The following is a 21,572-nucleotide window of genomic DNA, read 5'->3' as shown; positions in this document are numbered from 1 at the left end:
GAGATAAAAGTGTCTATAAAGCAAGCTCAAAGATTAAAAATACTTTGTGGAAGTAAAATACTTACCGTTTACTCTGTGCCAACTTAATTTCTGCAATAGCATTTTTTACAGCTTGAGCAGCATTAGTCCTGCCTCAGTGGAGGAAGGCAATTTTCTACTTCCCTCAGCAAAGAGGTATGTAATAGCATATGACTGTAAATAAATAGTTCCCTGTGGAGCCATAGCTGAGCTCAGTTTTGAAACTGCACATTTTTGATGTTCCAGCAGAGATTCAGTGAATGCAGTAGTTATAGATTTTGAGGATAATGTGTCCTGAAGGAAGCGATAATACAAAATCTGTACTCCTATGGTGCTGTTCAGTTTACTTTCCTTACAGCTCACATTAACAAAAGAAGGAAAGCAGAACATACAATTTTAAGACTCACCTTTTTTTGCTGTATTTTTTTTTAAATCGATCATATCCTTGCCACCCCAGGGATTGAATAAAGACCAAAAAAAGAAAGCTGCTGGCGTTGATTATAAATCATCTTGTTTTTACACTTTATCCAAGGCATGCAACTGTAGCATACATCATGCTTTTGTGTAGACATACAGATCAAATACTTAATACATTTATTAAAATTGAAAACTTTGCCCTTTTATTTATTTTTTGGCTGAAAACCAAACGTTATTAAGGAATATATTTTGAAACAGGCATTTAAAGATGAATGAAAGAAGCAATAACACAATAACCCTTTTTTTTTTTCTTGTCAAAACCCTTTCACCTTCTGAGACATTAACTCTTAGACAATATATTAGATTTTGGGATCAATTTAGGAATTGCAGTATTTCTTGTAACATTGGGTTTTTTTTTTAGTTCCAGTGAAATAGGCAACAGTACCAATTGTAATTCACATTAATGTTCACTGGTACATTTACAGTTTTATTGTTAGAGATAAACATCCCAACACTTCTCCTAACATATTGTAAAAACAAGTTTACTAGTGGTCTGAGCCTATTTTGGCTCTTTCTAATACTTGTTTGCCGTTATATACCATAAAAAAATAAACGTTAACCACCCTTGTCTGGGATCTTTTCTTTTTTTTTAGCACTTCATCTAAATGATCTGATAAATGTTATGTTTTTGTTTCTTTTGTTTTACACCTACTAACAAATATGAACATTTGAAGGTAAAATGGAATTAAAGCAAAACTAAACAAATATTTCCCATTACAAAAAAACAAAAAAAACAAAACAAAACAAAAAAAAAAAAACACTGACATATTTTAAAAATTAACAGACCTTGAAACTGTAAACAAGTGTTTTTTTTTTTTCTTTAATCCATTTGTTTTTCTGTTTCCAAATCTTTATTTTTCATTTTATATGTTAGGATGTGGTTTTGTTTATCATGACATTAACATTGTATGGAAATAGAAATATTTAATTTTCAGTTGACTTTTTTATAGTAATCATAGATGTTTAGTCATTGTTTCCATTTAAGAATCTAATTTTCTGAAATGAACTCAGGCAAATGCTTGAAAACCTGTGCCTTTACTGTTGTCTATTTGACTGCATGTATGTTTGTTGGTAGATATCAATAAAGTTCTGGAGGGAGAAAAAAATGCATGTGACGTCACATCCCGTCATTTGTCTGTTTTCACTTCCGGAAGGTGGGGCTTTTGTTACAGGAGCGGTTTGTTTTCGGAGAGCCAATGCGTTGGTTTGTGCTGCTAAAGCACTCAGAAAGATAGCATCAGCCAAGGGCAGCAGTTCAGAGTCTGCTTTGGTAAGACTTCTAAACCTTTTTCTTTACAGTTAAATTGTTGTATAAAAAAATGTCCACGTTAAAAAGGGCATGGGGAATAACGTAACCACACCTGTTTAACGGAAGGGCGAGTGACTACTGTACTCCAATGGGCTGACCTCCTAACAGAAATGGGTACTAAATAACTAACTAGATATTAAAATGTTTGATTAGTTTAAATTGCAATGCGTGATATTGCTTATAGCTACAATTTAGGCTCATGTAAACGAATAAAATGTAACGCAAACACTATTACGTGAGTTTTTTAAAAATAGACTAATGCTTAAATGTGCCCATAATTGTTAGCAGTCTGTCAGTTTTCCACACCCCTAATGAATATATCATCCAGTTACCTTTGTAGTGTTACAGAAATGGTATGTAGTAATAATGGTTTAGCATAGCCAAAGTCTGTTATGAGTTTCTATGTTGTAAGACTCCGGTATGTTTTGTATTTAATGTTGTGGAGGTCTTCACATTTTTAATTAGCTGTCAAAAATAACAGTTCAGATCAAGAACTACTACAAGTGCTGAAAACTTCTCTTTCTCCGTGAAGAGGACACACCCTATCGACCTCATGATTTCTTTGCTGATGTTGCTGTAATACTAAGTGTCAGCAAAAAAGAAAAAACAAAAAACAAACGGCTTCCTTAATGTATGTAAATATATCCCCACCACAAATTACACCACCAGTGCTGATATTCTTACATCTTACATCTCTGGTAATCTGTTAAACTGTAAAGTTCTACAGGTTAAAGTATATAGTGAACATTTTAAAGGTAAAAGGTTGTTCAGGCAGTTGGCAGTGCATTGTTTACATATCAACATGATGCTGTGGAGATGCAGGATTGTGTTTTCACCTTGTTTGTGTGTAGGAGTGAGGGAGTAGAGGACAGTCATTGTTGCCAAAGCAATTCATCCTTGTTCCCTCTCATTAATAAATCTATTTTGGTGTAAGGAGAGGTGGCAAATTTAATTCAGCTTTCAGATTTATGTGAGTCAGTTGTGATGAATGTCCAAATTAAATCTGCATAACCCTCTTTCGGTTCTACTTTGACATGTACATGCAGCTGTGCCCTCATAAACAACTCGTGAACACAATGCTGACCCCAGCACATTCATTACGTGTTCAGGGAAACCAGCTCAGGAATTGTTCGGCAGTCTTGTGGGGCTACCTCTGGCTTTAAAACCTGGTGCAGATTATGGTTTTTGAGCTACTGATTGCTGATTCAGTTTATGGGTGTGTTGTCAGTCTTAATTTTCTTTCAGAAACATCAGATTAACTAATTTTAGTAAATCCAGCATCAAGACAGGCTCATTGATTTTAACTTTGACTTTTTAGTTTGTATTAGGACTGGTGCCTCAGAGGATTTGATATTGATTTTGGATTAGTAGAAAGACTTGTTTTATTTATTTAGAATCAACTTAAACAGTTTGTGATTATCTGAATGGTTAAAGTAAAATGTTTGCAGTAAGGTAAAAAGAAGGATTCACATATTTTGTGCAGCTCAGTGTGTAGATGATAAAATGAGATTAAAAAAAAAGTTTAGTCGATTCTGACAGTCAGTTGACGTATGTGACATAGCTCCAATGCCCATCTAAAGTTAATACATTTTGCCATAGAGAGTAGCTTGCTTGTGATACAAGCATATATGCACTGGATGCAACAGGTGTGAGTCGAAGGAACCAATGACCCTATTTCCCACAAATAAGAGGAACAAGTTATGCAAATATCTATTTGCGGAACATTGTAGAATTTCGCCCTTTTTTCGAACTATTTGTACACATTAATTTTCCTTAACCCACTGCTGGCAACTGAAACTTGTTTGACGAACTGATTCAGAAACAACCTGTGGCAGTTTTCTACATTATGGCTGTGTTTCACTTCGACAAAAACACTGATTACTATAAAACTGCTGTCATCCATTTAAAAATAAAGCTTTGTCCAGCATATTTATAATGGCACCAGAATGTTGTTTTACACTTCTATATTTTCAATGAAGAATGTTCGAATAAGATGACTTTGTTTTTTTAATTACTCTCATGCCTTTGTATTCAGTAGAGAAATGAGTTTAATGTTAGTAACCAGATCAATGAATGAGACCTTTTTAACAGGAGAGATCTGCAGTCCCTCACTTCACTCTCCCCACTTCCTCAGCCTCTTTGCTTTATTGCTGATTTATTCATTCTCCTGCTCTCTGACTGTGTCTTTCCTTCAGCCAAGGCCATCATTTCACCAACAAACACTGAGTGGGTTGTCTTCATCCAGAAATGTGTCAGTGTTTGCCTATTTCTGTATAAGCTGGTGGCAAAGGCAGGAAGATTTGCTTTTACATAACAGCTTGCTATCCTTGTTCTTATGTCAAATTTGTACAAGTCAGTAGCTTTACAAAATGTTAGAAAAAAATATAATAATATCACTTTTGGTGAAACTAGGCTTAGACGTTAGAGATTCAAAATATTCCTGCATGTGTACGTTCAGCAGTCACACGTCTCACAGATCCATGAAATAAAATAAAATGTATAGAACGTGTAAAATGTCCACGGCTGTAAAGCTGTCCAACTCATTTGCTACCAACTGAATTAAATTGTTTTTCCAGCTGTTTTCAGGCATGACATAATAGGTCAGCCGGAATCAAGCGCTAGATAGTAATGATCTGAAACAGGGCATATTACTACCTATTGTAGCTGAGCTGGACATAATTTGGTCTTTAAACAATTTTCCTCCTGCATTTGTACTCTGGGACAAAGACAGAAGTCCAGTTTAATGGCCTCGTTCAGCTTTTACCATCACTTGACTTAACTGTGCATGTAAATGCACTGGCTGTTTAAGCTATAATTGACACTATGCTACATTGTTCCAACATAAAATAATAATTAGTAGATTAAAACTGACCTTCTAGAGCCTCTTTAAATTGACACAGAAATGTTTAAGAATACATCTGCATTATGAGGAAGACAAGTTGTGAGGGTTTAAAATATACTTTCGTTTTGTTTGCATGATATTAATGTCATACTTTGCCTACTGTGTGTAAATTTCAAACAGCGATGGTTCCACAAACTCTTGCCCTTGTGTAGGTGGTATGTAACAGAGCCTGTTTGTTATCTCATCATGGAAATGAAAAGCGCACATAGCAAGACAGTGATAAGTAGTCTGCGGGTCTTCAGCAGCAACATAAAGATTTGTTAGTAAATGTATGCCGAAATCTTAACTTCTCCATCCTGAATCCGTCCAGTGAAATGTCTAGGAAGAAGAAGAAGCTAAAATTGGGCACCTGAAAAGATAGTAGAAATGATCTCTTTAGTGTATAACAGGTCAAAGCCTTTTTTTTGTTTTTAGTCATTGTGGAAATTCAGTTGGGAACAGACTAGAGGGGGCATTTTCACCTTTTCCTTATGAAAAAGGCAGGACGTGTTAGAAATCGAGATGTATTTAAAAACCCCACTTCTTTTGGTGTTGCTGAAGTAGGAAGGATTGTGATACGGAGAGGATTTTAAGTGCCTGTTGCCCAGTTTTGTCAAAGGCATCTCTGTGCGAGGGGTTGTTAGTATGCACTGTTGGGTGAAAATGTCCTCCTTGCTGCTGTAGCCATCTTTTTAAATGTAGTAAATCATTTCCTCTTCTCCATAGGCAATGGCTATTATAGCTGCTATATCTAAAAGACCAAACACATTTCTGGTTTCTCCCTGTAGGCGTTTGTTCTTAAATTATGCATTGTTTGTTGCGCAGTGATAAACAAGTTGTAGTCTTAAATCCTGGTTGTGTGGCACAGAAAACTCTTTACACTAACACCATTACCATGACTAAACCAGGTTACATTGTTTTAGGCACAGCAAGCTGAGAGCTAAGTTCTTCCTTTATGTTCCCTGGAATTTGTTTTGGGGGTGGTAGAAATTGGATAGGACATACATAGACCTTTGATTCACTGTTGTTGTAGTAGTGGGAGATTTCCTTGGCAGCAGAAATGTTGAGGGGAAACTTGCATGTAACTTAAGTAAGGAGTGAAAGGGAGAGGCAGTTTATAAGAAATGATAAGATAATATTTTTCAGAGATTTCAAGTTAAGTTTGCTTGCATAGCATCAGTCAACAGGGCAGTGTTTCCATTCCTTATACTGTCACTTGGCAGCCTTGCAGTGTTTTGATTGGCTCAGCTGACCATTGTCGAGGATGAGAAAAGCAGATGATCTCTCTCTTACCGATCATCAGAATTCAAAGTCTGTTAGTGATCCAAAAAATAGGGGATTTTGGAAATCCCCTACACTCTCCTCCTTATCATCATAGTGGAATGTGGAGACTTGCACAGATGTTGTAAATGATACATTTTTGCTCTTTTGTTTTTGAGTATCACTCAGATCAGGTTAAAAAAGTAAATATATATATATCCTAACACATCTGAACAGACTTAGTTTTTGCATGAATAAGAGTGTTATACATGGACTTGAAGAAGTAGAAGTAGAAAAATATATTTTGAGGAGCAAGTTTTCACTGCTATAATTCCCTTTTACAGTCAGCTCTTTATGTGGTTGAAGTAAATCTGAATTTAACTAATTAAACCATGCATTTGTTAGCCGTGTATGCATTTACTGAGCTGGGCAGCATTGCTGTATGTTGTAATCATTTATTAGTGTCTCTGCAAGTCCAAACAAAAGCCAAAAAGGAATTCTTAATGAATTTTCTTGCCTACATTAAGTGCTTTATCTTTCAGGATTCTTGCATTAAAAGTGGTTTTGCACTTTACCTGTCCTTTTTCCTAAATTCAACCCCCCCAAAAAGGGCAGCACCAAGCATGTAGGTCTTTCCTTAGAACTGGTGTATCTATCTTTTTTATCAGAGATCCCTATTTCAACCCTACATGCAGCATCTGTTAGTGCAGAGCTGGTTATAGAGCCGGTAGTGACATGACGTTACCCCCTTCTCTGCTGTCTGAACCTTTTTCTGAAATTTTAAACCAAGTTCTTTTTTTAATTTATTTATTTTTTTACTGTGCATTCAGTTAGACTGTGGCTCCGTCATAGAATTTCCATCTGTTCTTGTGCTCAGGGAAGTGGGTTACATCATGTGAATAATTGAAATAGTGGCCCATATACATAAGTGCTGATTTCTGCAAGTTCTGTCAAAGCTGTGTAATTGTGTGTGCATTTTTGTGTGGGTATCCTTCCTATGAGCCCCTTCACTGGCCTTGTTAAGAGTAACAAAGACAGGAAGGGTGCAGGTCAGACTTCACTTTCTGGTTGGAGTGGAATCACAATGCCACATCCTCAGTATTAACATTAAGATTACATTTTGAGATGGTTGTTAATGTGACGAAAAATGTGTTTTACTGTTGGCTACTGAGAAGAAATGCTGCAGAAATGTTTGTTTTATTTATTTTTTTTACTTGTGCAAGAATGACAGGATTTTAGAGACGTTTTTTTTCTTTTCTGCATTTACTAACACCTTTCTCTTATTTTTGTCTGACCGTTGAGTATGCATTTTTTGCACTAGTTTCTAGCTGCTGAAATGTTTATTGTAAGGGAGGAGGAGGTTATGAATACTGCTATGAATCAGTTCAGTGCTTCCATCAGTGTGACATCCCAGGAGGAGGGAGGAATCTTTCTTGCTACATAGATAAAAAAGATGAGGTAAAAAAGTCAGGGATAAAAAGGAGTTCACCAACATGGTATCACAACGACATTTTGCTATAAAGCAAAGCAGCTCTAGATTTATCAGTACTCTGATTTTTGTTTGTTTGGAAGATGTTTAACTGTGCTTTTGATTGTACATTGTTGGTTGTCAGTTGTTGGAGTGTTTAGTTTATCTACATGGCATTTCCTGTATAGGTTAGGGTTCATCTCATGATGAAGGTGACAACAGTAACAATGAACCATAGCAAAGCAAACACAGTGATGCTTAGTTTATGTTGGGAGTGCAGATCCTCCCCTCAGAGAACAAAATTTTGCAGTGAGTGATGCTTTATGCGCAGCACAATGGGTCCAGGTGTAGCTCATTTTGTTGATTGCTCTCCATTCAACACCTGCAAGAAACAATCCAGAGCCCAGGCAAAGGGGTATTCTGGCATCAAAAAACTATTTTATTTGTAAATGTCAAAACAAGTTTAGCTATCCAATGTCTCGCTTGTTATTCTTGATTGTTTCAAGTTAATGAGATGGACAGAGATATATAAATAATCAAATCGATCAGCTGCTTTCACTCATTAAAGATGTAATTAACAAACCTGGGTTCTCTGTCACAGTATGTTGCAGGTTAGTGGTTTTAATTAAATAAGGTCGCCACACTTGTAAATTGAAGTAGACAATTTGTCATATTAAAAAGAAATTAGATTAGCAATTCATTTATGCCACTATTATACTATAAAGCTACTTATAATTAAATAATTTATCTAGTCTTTACAAAGAACATTCGTTTCCTTTAAAATGAATACTGGCATAATAAATACTGGTGTCTGTTTGCCTGTTAAGGCTGTTAAAACAATAAACTCTCCATGACAAATGTCCACAGCAGGAGACAGGAAGGTAAAGAGATGATGTCATTCAAAAAGTGCCACATGATAGAAAAACAATGTGAAGACATAAGGTTTTACCTAGTTTCACTAAGCAGCTAGATAATAGATTAATTATTGATCGTGACAGACTTAGTTTAAAACTCTGTGCACACTTGACACTAATACATGTCCATCCAAATGAGTTGCACGTTCAGATACAGCAGGCAGCTTCAGTGAATTCAGCTGGGCTCTCTTTTTAAAAAGTTATATCTGACAGAGATGGAATATATTGAAGTCAGGCAAAAAGCAATTGACTCTGAGCTTTCACCTTTTGAGGGCAGAACCCTTTTAAAGCAGATAGATGGCCAGTCACTTCTTCCTGCTTTCTAATGAGTTTAGCACATGATGCCCTGTTTTAATGCTTCTGTAAATGCTGCCTTGCTGTGCAGAACGATGGCTTCATTACTTCTGATCAGTTGCAATGACCTTTTGATGGCAAACTTTATAAAGTTCTTGGATTCATGAGTAGGCAATTTGGCACCTAAATGCGAATGGTGGGGGTTAAGATTCAAGATTTGTTGGAGCACAGCCTAGAGCCTTGGCACAGTGTGTTACTGTCAGCGAGGGCAGTTAAGTAACAACTGCCATCTGTCCATTCACTTCTCTTATGGGCTCTCCTTATTGAGGTTATTTACTGAAGGCACTGCTAAGTTTCTTCTGTTGTCATTCACAGGTTGTGTCCGTGTGTGTGCCTGTGTGCGCGAGTGTGCACATGTGTTTGAGTGTGTGAGAGAGACACAAAGAAGATTCTGGCTATGGCTACCAATAAAGGTAAAAACCAGAGCTCTCTGGCATTGCACAAGGTGATAATGGTGGGAAGTGGAGGTGTTGGGAAGTCGGCGCTCACGCTGCAGTTCATGTACGATGAGGTGAGTTTGTGCTGCAGGCACCTATAAACTTTTGTTCTATCAGTGAAGTCTACAGCCCTTTATTGAGTGGGAAAGTAAAATTATATTTACCTCAGAATTCCCTAAAGGATAAGACAAAACACGCTTTATTAAGGGCTGCAGCTGTCAAGTTCTCCTTCTAAGCTGCATTATGGCTGATTTTCTTTTATTTCTTTTTTTATTATTTATTCATTTGTCTTCCACATGTTGGGCTGTTGACTTAGTGGTGCAGCTGGTGGGCTGCATTATAACAAATCTTCTCCTCTTTAGTTTGTTGAGGACTATGAGCCCACCAAAGCAGACAGCTACAGGAAGAAGGTTGTCCTGGATGGGGAGGAAGTCCAAATCGATATCCTGGACACAGCTGGTCAGGAGGATTATGCTGCTATCAGGGATAATTATTTTCGCAGCGGGGAGGGCTTCCTGCTAGTCTTCTCCATCACAGAGCACGAGTCCTTCAGTGCCACTGATGAATTCAGGTAATGGTGCAACGATGCAGGCGTGTTCATTTGACACTTATTAAAGCTTTACCCCTATAACATTATCAAAATAACCAGATTTTATGTTGGTGTTATCTATTAATATGCATAAAATAATTTACTTTCTTCTTGTAATCATATTTTGACAGATCCTATTTAAAAATAAATTTGCCCACTTCCCTTTTCTTTTCTTTGGTCCCAGCATTTGACATTCCATACAAATGTCAGTCTATATCAGCAACTAAATTGGTACAAATCCATCAAAAAGAATGTTGAAGAGATTAACATTTCAAAACCTGAACCAGCAGCAAAGCTTTGCATTAAACCATTATCTCACAATGCTGCACTGAAATCTGACCACAAATGTGTGAAAATGTTTGCGAGTGTTCTCAATCTTCATGCGTAAGTCTCAGGGCTGCACATCTGTGTTGCATATGTATTTCTAACTTGACACTGTTTGCATTGTGTGCACTTTCAAAATAAAATGTAAATCGGAGTGTTTGTGGAAACAAAAACATCCTGTAATCGCTCACCATTGTGCAGAGCTTCTCTTCTGCTTAGTGGGAGGTTTCTTCCTTGAGCTTCCCTTATGACACCTGTTACAGTTTGACAAGTGTACTGCTCCAGTCAAACTCCCCACCTGCCACTGGCCACGGGTCACGGTCACCGGCTGGTGATGCCACTTCAGGGCTTGCATCATCAGATAAGTGGAAAAAATAAGAGGAGTGGCGTTTTACTGTGGTCAATTGAGCAATAACATGTCTGTGATGCCCTTAGATGTCAGGGGGTGCATGCTTACCTGACTAATTAATAGACAACAATTTGTTTTCTTTCTTCAGCTCCTACAGTCAGTGCATAAATACACACAGACCACAGACTGTCAGTGCAGGTGTTTTGAAATGAATTATGTGGGATAAAGTAGGTAGGATGTGAATGAAGGTGGTCAGCTAAATAAATTGCTCAACCTAGAATATACCTTTGCAAGCCGTTCACACAAAAATTGACCTTGAGTTTTAAAATTTGGCTGTGCAAAATGATTGGCTTCTTTGCAAACACTCAGAATTCAGTGAGACTGCAACCGAAAATTTCCTTATTTTCTCACAATTCTCTCTCAGTTTTTGATCTCAGTCTATTCTCCAACAGTTGCAGCCATGTGAGATACTGGCATAATGATAATTAATGGAAAAATAACAACTTTTACACACTTTGAGTTCATAAGTGGTATGCATTACAGAAACAGATTGATCAGCTATAAAAAAACAAAAACATTTAACATCATCTGGATTAGTTTATTAGAGTGTCTGATGCGTTGATGATTTAGAAAGTGCCCTAAGTTTACACAATAATATATTACAATACAATAATTACATTACAATATTACAATATAATAATATATGCTGGCAGGGAGCAGATCTTGCGGGTGAAGGCGGAGGAGGACAAGATCCCTCTCCTGCTGGTAGGCAACAAGTCCGACTTGGAGGACCGTCGGCAGGTGTCGGTGGATGAGGCCCGTGGGAAAGCCGAAGAGTGGGGTGTCCAATATGTAGAGACATCAGCCAAAACTAGAGCCAACGTTGACAAGGTGCTGCTGCTCACACATAAGATTTGGTATTAAGAACTGTGCAAAAGTTTAAGGTATTCAAGATAAAGTGGAAATAATTTCAGGAGCTGTGACATAAATAGTTTTTGTTTATATCAAATAATTTAATGTAGAGTAAAAGTAAAATCGGGTCTGTTTATTTGATGGATTCAGCCTTTGTATTAAAGGCAGTTTAGTTGATCCAAGTGTCATTTAAAACTTTCTACAGCTTGTCTGTGGTATTTAGTTGTCTGACAGTATGCAATCCAGGACTCTTGATAAGATCTCTGTGCATGATTAGTTAAGTTAAGTTAAGTCAGAGGTTACACACCAGAATAAACTGCTGACCAATAAACCACTGTATCCCTAATGTAACTGGGTAACATATAGTAATCTAAGCACGCCTCCAACTTCTGCACAGTGACAAAGTCAAATATGATCAAACATGTCTTTCAAATGTTGGATTTCACAATAGCAGTAAACGGTTCAGTGAAAAAACAAAACAAAAAAACAATCCTTTTCTCTCCAGGTATTCTTTGACCTGATGCGTGAAGTACGAGGCAAGAAAATGTCCGAAAACAAGGACAAAAACGGAAAAGGAAAGAACAAGAAGAGCAAGAAGAGCTTCAGAGAGAGATGCTGTTTACTTTGAACTCTTCATGGACCTAAACAAGCCACAAGACAACTGTAATGCTGGGGAACAAAGCAGATGTATTTCACTGTCATTCAAGTGAAAATTTATAATTATTTTTTTAATAGCTTGTGATTAGTGTGTAGAACAATCTGAACCACTATGTTGCCAATTTTAATTCTGATCATTTACCTTGGGGTCTGACTGGAGGATGACCACTGTTGTGACTGTGACTTGGACTACAGTGCTTTATGGCTCATAGGAAGCTAATGACCAAACTGCCAATGACACTAACTCTGCTGCTCAAGACATCCGACTCTGTTTAATTCAGAAATATACTACTTTTGACCTTGGCTGTGTGCGTTTTTAAGGAAACTGTGCTTTTAATTCCTTTAGCCTTTCTAAACCTTGCATATTTGTTCTGAGGACATGATTCTACAATCATGAAATTATAAGGAACTCTAATGCTGCTGTCTGTCTTGTTTGTGTTGCAAACATGTTGGTCTCATCCATTAATCTGTTTTGACTCTTGTCTTTAGAACATGGGTGTGTTTAGAGTGGTTGTTTCATTTTATATTTTATTTTATTTGTCTTTTTTTTCTCCAACTCATTCCAAGGGTCTGTGACTTTTATGCCCACAGAAGGTTTATGAAGTGCAATGCAATCAAGAGTCCTTGCCAAATGGGGGCATTTTACTTGTCCAGTTTTTCTTTTTTCACTGAGATGATTACCACAATTCAATCATAAAAACATTTTACAGTTCTTTGGGAATTAAGCTGCAAAGTAAAATTGTTGATGACTGAAAATACTAACATATTTGGATCTTACTTGATGGCGATTCCTTTGTAGATCAAACATGTTATGTAATTACTAATCCATTGTAGGTATATTGGAGAGTCACAAAGAAGAGAGCTGACCAGATATGTTTCATAAGTCAGTGTAATGTAAACCTCCTCCCAGTTCAGTTTTTGTCATTCGTGGCTGTTAAAGTTCGGAGTCATTGCTGGCTCTGTACTGTGACAGCTGTTGACAATCGTTAATGACTAACCTGTCTGCATTATGATCAAACTGATGCTAATTGTGGAAAGAATCACATGCTTTAGTTCATTTTAATAACTTGCATTGCTAATTTCTAAGAAGGTAACTTCAGTGGAGTGGAGATAATTATTATATTTGTTTTGAAACATTGTGCCAACAAATATATAAATCGAACCACAGTTGTGGGTTTGCGGTATGTATGTTCCTTAACAGTGCATTTGCCAGACAACTCTACTACCTTACCGTGTCTCTGAGCAAAGCTGTGCTTCATAACTGTTGTTTAATCAAGTGCTACAGTGAACGAAATGTTTCTCCCACTGCCTAAACTATTATTTGTAACACACCTTGTTTCTTTTTATATGTTCCACTGTAGGTATCCTTCTATCACCCTGCAGCAAGAGAGCTGCAGAATAAATGTTCCTTTTCTTTATTGCTTAACGTTGTTTTCTATCCTTTAAAACAATGGTGTATGTTTCACAGTTTTATCTTTAACCCATAGGGATGTCTGATTTTCTATTGGTTGCAGTCTAATGAAGTTAATCAGTTACCATCACTGCTCTTAGTGTTGCACATTGCTCCCTGCTGGTGAATGTTGGAACTGAAACTAGAGTTAAATTGATGTTAACCACTAAGGATAAATGTCATGGTGGCTGTTTCTCGTTTCCCTTGAGTCGGTCTTTGCTCCACTTTAGTCAAACGATCCAGCAGTTAGTCACTTTGCATTTATTGTTTATCTGCCAGCCAAAACGAACATGCCAGTGGCCTGCTTATCTTGAGCGTGACAGTAATATTCTACCAGCTTTTATATTAACCCTACAACCTTATGTTACATGGCAGACTTGTGTAAGATCAGTCTCAAGACGAAGTCCAATCGAGGGCTCTCGATGCAGAAGCCCCCAGGGGGTGCCTGGGTCAGTGAAGCTCATTTCACAGTGTGGAAACAGGGTTGACTACATCGCCAGGCAAAGACTGACCATATGTCACTTTTAAAATTGCTTTGGTGTGAAGGACAAGAAGGCACGTGTTCCCCTGGTGTTATGTAGAAGAAGGAAATGCCACTGACTTATCGTGTGACTGTCTCTCCACTTTAGTTAAATATGGGGAAAGCGTCTTGTTTTGCAATACGCTTCATCGCATTCACTCCCTTAAGGACCAAAATAGAAAAGGTGGACTCAGATTCACCAAACAAATTCTTGCCGTTTCCTGAGGGGATGATTTGAATCTTTTTTTTTTTGTTGTTCAAAAATGAATTTGTAGTGACCTTGTCCTGTTTTTTATTTTTAAAAAAATCTTAGAGAAATCCTGCAGGGATGTTTTTTTTCTCCCTTGTGATATTTCCGTGACATTGTGCAAACTTTATCTTTCCCAGCACAGTTTTTAGCATTAACTCATCGTTTTGATGCCAACACTTTAATATCCCCCATGTCCTCAAATCAATCACCCATTGAAGCTCTGGCCTGTTATTTTTCCTCGGCATCAGAGATAAGACTACCTCTCTGGTCTCGTGGAGAGAGCTGGATATTTACAAGTATTGATCAGACAGGCCAACAACAGGGGAATTCTTAAATCAGCGTTAACCTTTAAAAGAAAAGGTGCAGTGAGAAATACTTTGGGGATTTAAAGCTGTAACATCTATGTGAGCTGCTGTTCCACATCTGCTACATACTTCACATAAATACACTAATCCCCCCATAATTTATATCAGCAGTGAAACCTGCTGGGGTTGGAAGCCTGTGGCAGAATTTCCACCTGAGAGGCTAAACATGTCACAGCACAGATAAGCACATTTAGCTGCCTGAAATTCACCTCTCTGGATTCCCACTCCTCGCCCGCACCTCTAAGTAGGCAGATTAGGTGGTCTGTTAAACCCACAGGAAGGCACTTATTTAGAAATACATGAAAGGGCAAAGTGAGCCAGGCTAATGACCGATGCCGTGTCACCGGCGCACTCTCGGGTCTTTTATCATTCTGGAGAGAGGGCCCCCGTCCTCTGAATAACCCTCATTATATCTGAGCTAATGTTGGGGATGAGGATGTTCAAGTGATAAAGCACCATCACAGTCCTTCATTATACAGAAAGAGAAACAGGCTCGGTGGAATTGTGCACGACCTATAAAATAAATGCAATGGACAGAGAATAACTCCTGTTTTAGCGACTGTGCCATATCCTGCTGTCTGCTCAGTGCGCCCCAGGAGGAGAGGCGCTGGTTCAACCTCTGACCATGGGATGGCACTCTTGTTATTCTCCAGGCTCGGTCGGCTGTTTGTTGCTTTCTGCATCATTACTGCTCCCACTTTGCCTTCCTCCTCAAGGCTTCATTCATTCTTGACTGTGACAAACAGAATGGGAAAAAAAAAAATGTTTAATAGCCCTTAATAAACATTTAGTTCTTACAGAATTAATGACTAGTTTGGAAATATCTATCTATTCTGTCTATATCTTGTAATTCTAACAGCATGAAATCATTAATAATATTTAAAATATGAATTATATATATGAATTAAAAATGTTTTTTTCTCATACTAACAATAAATATTAAACATTTGGGGGTATGATTAAATTCTAAAACAATTAAAAACCTAGCAAGGAATGCGTATCACCCGCCACATCAAATTATAGTTCAATACCTGAGTAAGAGCGATTTTTGTGTTTTCAGACACCAGTTAGTTGCAGCAACCATCTTGAATTGGATTGATGCTAAAATTTAATCAGTTGTAGTTACACTGTATATCAAATGATTTCTTAAAAGTTTCATTAAAGCTTGTCCATGGATTCATACAACATTGCTAACAGACAGTTGATTCTTTGTAGTTAATGGCAAAATTTGAAACAAATCTGTTAGCAGAATAGATGTTGGGGTCAGTCTTGGTGACTACCACACTGTAATCAGTAAAACTGACTGAGTTATAGCCATTTAGATTATTTAAATTAGTTGTGCAAGGGCAGCCATCTTGAATCAGGTTGACTCCAAAACTTAATCAGCTGTAGATGTGCATCCAATGACTGCTTTTTGTAAGTTTCAATAAAATATGTTAAGTGGTTCATGAGATGTTTTGGTAACAGACATACACACAAACTCATAATTAGTACATCTGCTCATGCACAAAAGTTCAAAAGTCAGTTGTGTTTGTGGACTGAATGTCAGTAAATTAAACAGTGTATTCCTGCTGTTATCAGTAATGGAAGGTAAAAGTGAACAGTCTTCTCTCAGCTGTGTTGTGTGGGCCTCTAATACCAAAGGAACATCAGCTGTTCAGAACAGCTCAAACCATCCCATAGAAAGACAAAAGGCCTATTTGCACTGTCTTTTATTGCCTGCCATTAATGCCATTTAGGATGATCCCTCAGCAAACCCTCAGTGCAGACGATGTCTAAGCACCATATAGATTCATAGAGCCTAATAGAGCCCCATTATGCCACTGCAGTATTGATGACCCCACCCCCACCCCCTCCATACAGGTTGATATCTTTGCAAAACCTTGAATTAAATGTCTAAAAAGTTAATTAACAAACACTTGAGTAGATTTATCAAACTGAATTTGTTTCTGTACTCTTAGTTCTGCATTTGTGTAATATATGAGTTAGATGTTACTCTTTTGGAAGAGCAGCATCCTTTGGAGCCGTGAATTCCATCCAAGGAGTCCTTCCCCCTCCTGAGGGTCACTAAATTAATGGATTCTGTCACAGGATGTTTAATTGGCCTGCACAGAAATGAAAAGAGCTTCTGCAAGCTTAAATGTGCTTTTATTTAATGGTTTTTGAATCTTGGCTCTTTTAATATGAAATATCAGATAGGTTTAAACGTTTGAGCCTCTGAGCACTAAACCATATGAGAGGTGTAATCAGGTTTTAGTGGGCCTGTGAAACAGCTTATAGGTACCTCAGGTGTGTTAAGGTGTCAAAATCAGATCCATAGTAGTGGAACAGTAATGTAAATATGTGATATATGGAGGATATATTTATTAGCATGTTTGCTCTGTTCTCTCGTCACACCGGAGAACAAGAATGTCAGCAGACACAAATTGCTGCTGTCCGTCTATGATCAGTAACAGCAAGACACACTCATTAGCAGGATTGATGCAATTCTTCATTATGGCTTAATGAAAGAACCCATCAAGCAGCCCTGTTTTGATATTAAAGCAAAGAGAATTACAATGTGACATGCAATTTATTACATGAGACTGCATAAATCAGACGGTTTTGTAAGATCCAATAATTTAATTTTTTCAAAGTTAGCATCAGTTTGAACTGTCATAAAAAAACATCTGAAATATTAAATTACAAAACTATTAAAAGTGCTTCAGGCTCACAAAAAGGTTCCTTGCCATTCACAGAATAATTAAAAAAAGACAAAAGTTGCTACATGAATCAGTGAACATTAAATTCAGTTTCAATTTTTATTTACAAAGCATCAAAGCAAAATATACAATCTCATTTACACATGTGTGTATGCATATATTGTATATATATATATTATATATATATATGTGTGTGTGTGTGTTACATTGTTCTTAAAAGAAGTAAGTGAAAGGAATTAAATGAAATAAAGCTTAAGTATAGACTAACTTTAGATCCTTATTGAAATTATCCACAGTAGTTTGCTCACATAAAAGATTCACCTCTCAGCTGATGATTAACTCCTTCCACTGCCATCAGCTGTTTGCAGTTTACGAACTGAGTGTAAACGTGTAATTATGGATGCCACTGTTGTTAGTGTAATTTAGTCTTTCACAACCAGCTGCATATATTTACCTGGTTGCTTGTAATTTTTTATTCTGCTCAGCTGGCAGTTTCTGCACCTAATATCAGGAGAATTGGAGACATTAGTAACACAACATGCAGCTTATTATAGAAGTAATACAATAGAATATTAAGCTTGAATCACTGCTGCCTGCAGACAGGTAAATGTGGTTTGGCATCATCCGTGGATATAAACTTTAAGCCGAACCTCACATCTACAAAGAGTGTCAAACACTTCTATATGTGAACAGAACTCCAAGGTACAGTAAATGTGCTGTTTTGCAAAGCATGGGATAAAAGATTCGCATCCATTTGCTGACAAGCGTCATTGAATATGCCTTTAAGAATCATGAGCCCTGTTTTGCTCTCATTTACAACTCTGCGACTGCATAAGCCTCAAGGTGTCTGAGGTTTACAATAGTTTTTTTTTTCCTTTCACTGATGCTGTCAGGCTGTCAGTACAATCCATCAGCAGTTTAGACAGAAGCTGTTCATCATTTGTATCTGTATCAGTATCCACAAGTAGAACACAGAGGAAACATGCAGGGGAGCCTTGCCTGGATGCCTGTTGTGCATGTAATTATGGTAGAGTCAAAACATTCTTCTGCTACAAACAGTCATTTTGATAGTTGCTGAATTTGTTGGTCTTTACCAGTTTTTACTTGATCTTTCAGCAGTGGTGCAAGAAAATATTTGTTTTATTCCCAATTATTTAATCTTTTAATTATTCTGTTGAAGCAACCAAGGTTTTCTGTTCCAATACTGCCTTACCTAGTTATCATTTAATTACCATACTTTTGTGTTTAAAACATCTTCTTTTTCCTGGAATAAAACAGATAGTTTTAAACTTTTTTTTTCTTCTTCTTTACACTGGAAAGGGACACAGCCTTTTGCTTAAACAAGATCCCTGTATAATGAGCTCAGCATTGAAAATGTCTCCAATTACTGTAGAGGTCTTCCTGGGTCTACTGGGTTAGTCTCTAAAAATGCATCCAAGTGAACTTGCTATAAGTCACGAGGTGTGTTAGTTATCATAGAAAAGCATGTTTTCTTTACAGCAAGATCATATCTGTGAGTCAGGAGTAAAATGTACACAAATGAGCAGCTGATTGTCTCTAAATCTAATAAACAGATGGGAATGGCCACTTGGTATGTATAAAACCTGCTCTATTATTGAGAATACAACAAAATATACATTTAAAAGAATAAAACAGTAATAAAAAATGCACACACTGTCTGATCAGTACTGCCAAAGAAATTTGTGTTGAGCCTGAAACTCTCAACAGTGTCTCAATAATCCGACCAAATTTTTTTTTAAAAAAGGAAAGGAAGATGGAAAAACCCATTAAACTCTCTCACACACCGTCACACAATCTTATGTAGGGCTTTGTCCGAAGCAGATTAAACCGAAGGAGGCAATAATTACCCCATCTGAAGATTCCTGGCAGTGTGCTCTCATAACCACGACATCAACATAACTCATGTCAATGGGAGATCTGTGGGCTGGATTCATTAGAGGCTATTTTAATTAAAGAACAGCAGGATGCTCCAGTATCGCTTGCATTCATCTGCATAAGGTGCACGGGCAATAACTGCATCAGGAACTTAAAATGTAATGTGTATGAAATTATGGAAAAAGGACTTCATTCCAAGCAGACAGTGATGTAGGAAACTTGTGTTTCTCAACACAGCACGCGTCCTCTACCGCATTTGGCAGGTGACAGGTGTGAAGGGATGTGATCAACGTGGCTAAAGAATATACTGAACAGATTTTTTTTTTTAATTATCCCTTCAAATTAAAATGAAATCAGTTTAATATATGTTGCACACATGGCTTTAAATATATTTTAATTAAATAACTGTGAAAATAGATCCCCCCTGGTTAACATCACCTTTGGCTTCCTGCCTTCAGACTCCTGATGATGAGCCAAAACATTATGGCAACTCCTGCTTAATATGCTGCCGGCTCTTTTTGCCCTGCCAGAACTACTTGAGCTGGCTGAGACATCAGGTCTGTGAGATCTCTGAAGGTGCCCTCTGGTATCCAGGCACCAGGATGCAGGACAATGGCAGATCCTTTAAGTCCTCTTCATTTGCAGGTGCATCTGCTATGGATCAAACTTGTTCAGACACATCTCTCAATATCCTGTCACAAGTTCATGGTTCATCCCTGCTACGTTCACTGTTGTTGGGTGCTTACAAATTGATGCACCCTGTTTTTTAAGATTCTTTGACACAGTCGTCTGGTCCTATCGATTTGGATTTTGTTGAAGTCGCTTACAGATTTCTCCTGAATCCAACACTAGTTCTCTTTATGTTCACTTACCATTTAATACTCACCAGACCTTGATGTATTACCCTTTCTTGTTCAAACCCCACAAATTGTACCCGGCTGCGTCTGGTGCTATTTTCACAGGCATAAAGTTGCAAAGTGGGATTCATCTGTTATGCTGGATGTTACATGATATTCCATTCATTTTAAAGTGTTTTATCAAATGTCTGAATAGATGTTTGTTTAGAGGGTGCTGACCCAAGCAGCCCTTGTGGGATTAGCCGATGCTCCGATCTCCATACTAATAAGCACACTTGCTGTTTCCCAATTACTTTGCTGCTGGTTGGTCTTTTGTTCACCCACAGCAATCTCCCTCAGGAATTGGGGTGGACTCAAAGTAATGTAGCATTTACATACCTGAGTTTGGAAGATTAGATGGCAATTATCTAACAATGGACTCCGTATAAGTAAGACATCAAACAGTAAGTCGGACACGGTGGTGCTTCTTTGCAAGTGAAGTGCTTCCCATTCAGGTCTCATAGGATTTTTGATCAAATAACAGGCAGCCCTCTGCTCCAGTTGTATTGTTATGTCCAAAGTGATTTATCTCCACTGTTAGGCAGAATGGCTGCACCATTCTGTTGAGCAGAAAAGATTCAAGGATTCAGACTGAGTCAGAGATGCAGCAGTGACAGCAGCCTGCCGTGGGAGGCTTTATCCTCAAAATCACCGCTATCTTAAACTCTGCCAATCAAATTCATCCAAAGGCTGCTGTGTCCTTCACAAAAATGCTACACTGCATCTTAAAATGTTGCTCTGTGCTTGTCATTACAGCACATAAAGTGTGTAAAACCTGTCTGCGATATGTTCCAGATGCTTAAAATACAGTATCAGTCAAGAGGTCATACTTGCTTTCCTATTCAGGAAGGAGTGAATTAGGAGTGAATAGTTGTGCTCCAAGTATTGACTAAAACTGTATACTCAGACTCACAGAATGAGAGAATGTTACATGAGAAAATTGTATGTTTTTAAGTCTTCAACAAACTAATTTCTTGCTGACAGAAATGAATGACGATACTTTACATTTCTATTCTATTCTATCTATTCTTGGTAGTGGTTTTTCCACCGTGTTGTTACGCTTGTTTTTTGTGTTTTTGTGTTGTGCTTTTCCTGCTCTCAGTGCTTTATTTTGAGTAAAGTTTCAGTTTCATTTAAGTTATTTACCTTTGTGGCTGCATCTTGGGCCCTGTTGCTGCTCACATCATATCAGTTAAATATAATATTTGTTTGTCACGTCTGTGTGTGGCAATATTTATGTTCAAAATTCAGAAAAAGTTAGATTTTATTACAATCAGCCTTGCTAAATCTTTACTTTCACAACAGATTGTCTGCTAATTGCATGAAGCATACCTTTGGCCAGCCATTTTTTTTCCAATGGTAAAAGAACTCAATTCTCTAAACACGATTTGTCAAATTACAAACAGTGTATCTTGACAGTCAAGCCCTCAAAGTCACATCAACATGTCTCTAATTTCCATAGATTTTGTATTCTTTTAAGATACTGTAAGACACATTGGAAGGTTAGGATAACGGAAACTATGTGCCAAAGAGGGCCTTAGCAG

At 37.5% G+C, this 21,572-nt stretch overlaps 1 protein-coding gene across 1 annotated transcript; it reads left to right on the top strand.

Moving 5' to 3' along the window:
- Positions 1-1,614: 1,614 nt before the first annotated feature.
- Positions 1,615-13,375, top strand: ralba (v-ral simian leukemia viral oncogene homolog Ba (ras related)). Its single transcript, XM_017420761.3, has 5 exons — positions 1,615-1,765; positions 8,997-9,192; positions 9,481-9,689; positions 11,094-11,271; positions 11,798-13,375. The coding sequence occupies exons 2-5, from the start codon at positions 9,079-9,081 to the stop codon at positions 11,918-11,920; spliced, it is 624 nt and encodes a 207-aa protein (XP_017276250.1). The 5' UTR covers positions 1,615-1,765; positions 8,997-9,078; the 3' UTR covers positions 11,921-13,375.
- The last annotated feature ends 8,197 nt before the right edge of the window (positions 13,376-21,572 follow it).

This window comes from Kryptolebias marmoratus, linkage group LG6 (assembly GCF_001649575.2).
Source record: "Kryptolebias marmoratus isolate JLee-2015 linkage group LG6, ASM164957v2, whole genome shotgun sequence".
NCBI lineage: Eukaryota > Metazoa > Chordata > Actinopteri > Cyprinodontiformes > Rivulidae > Kryptolebias > Kryptolebias marmoratus.
Note: the sequence above shows the minus strand (reverse complement) of the source record. Positions and strands in the feature narration are given on the sequence as shown.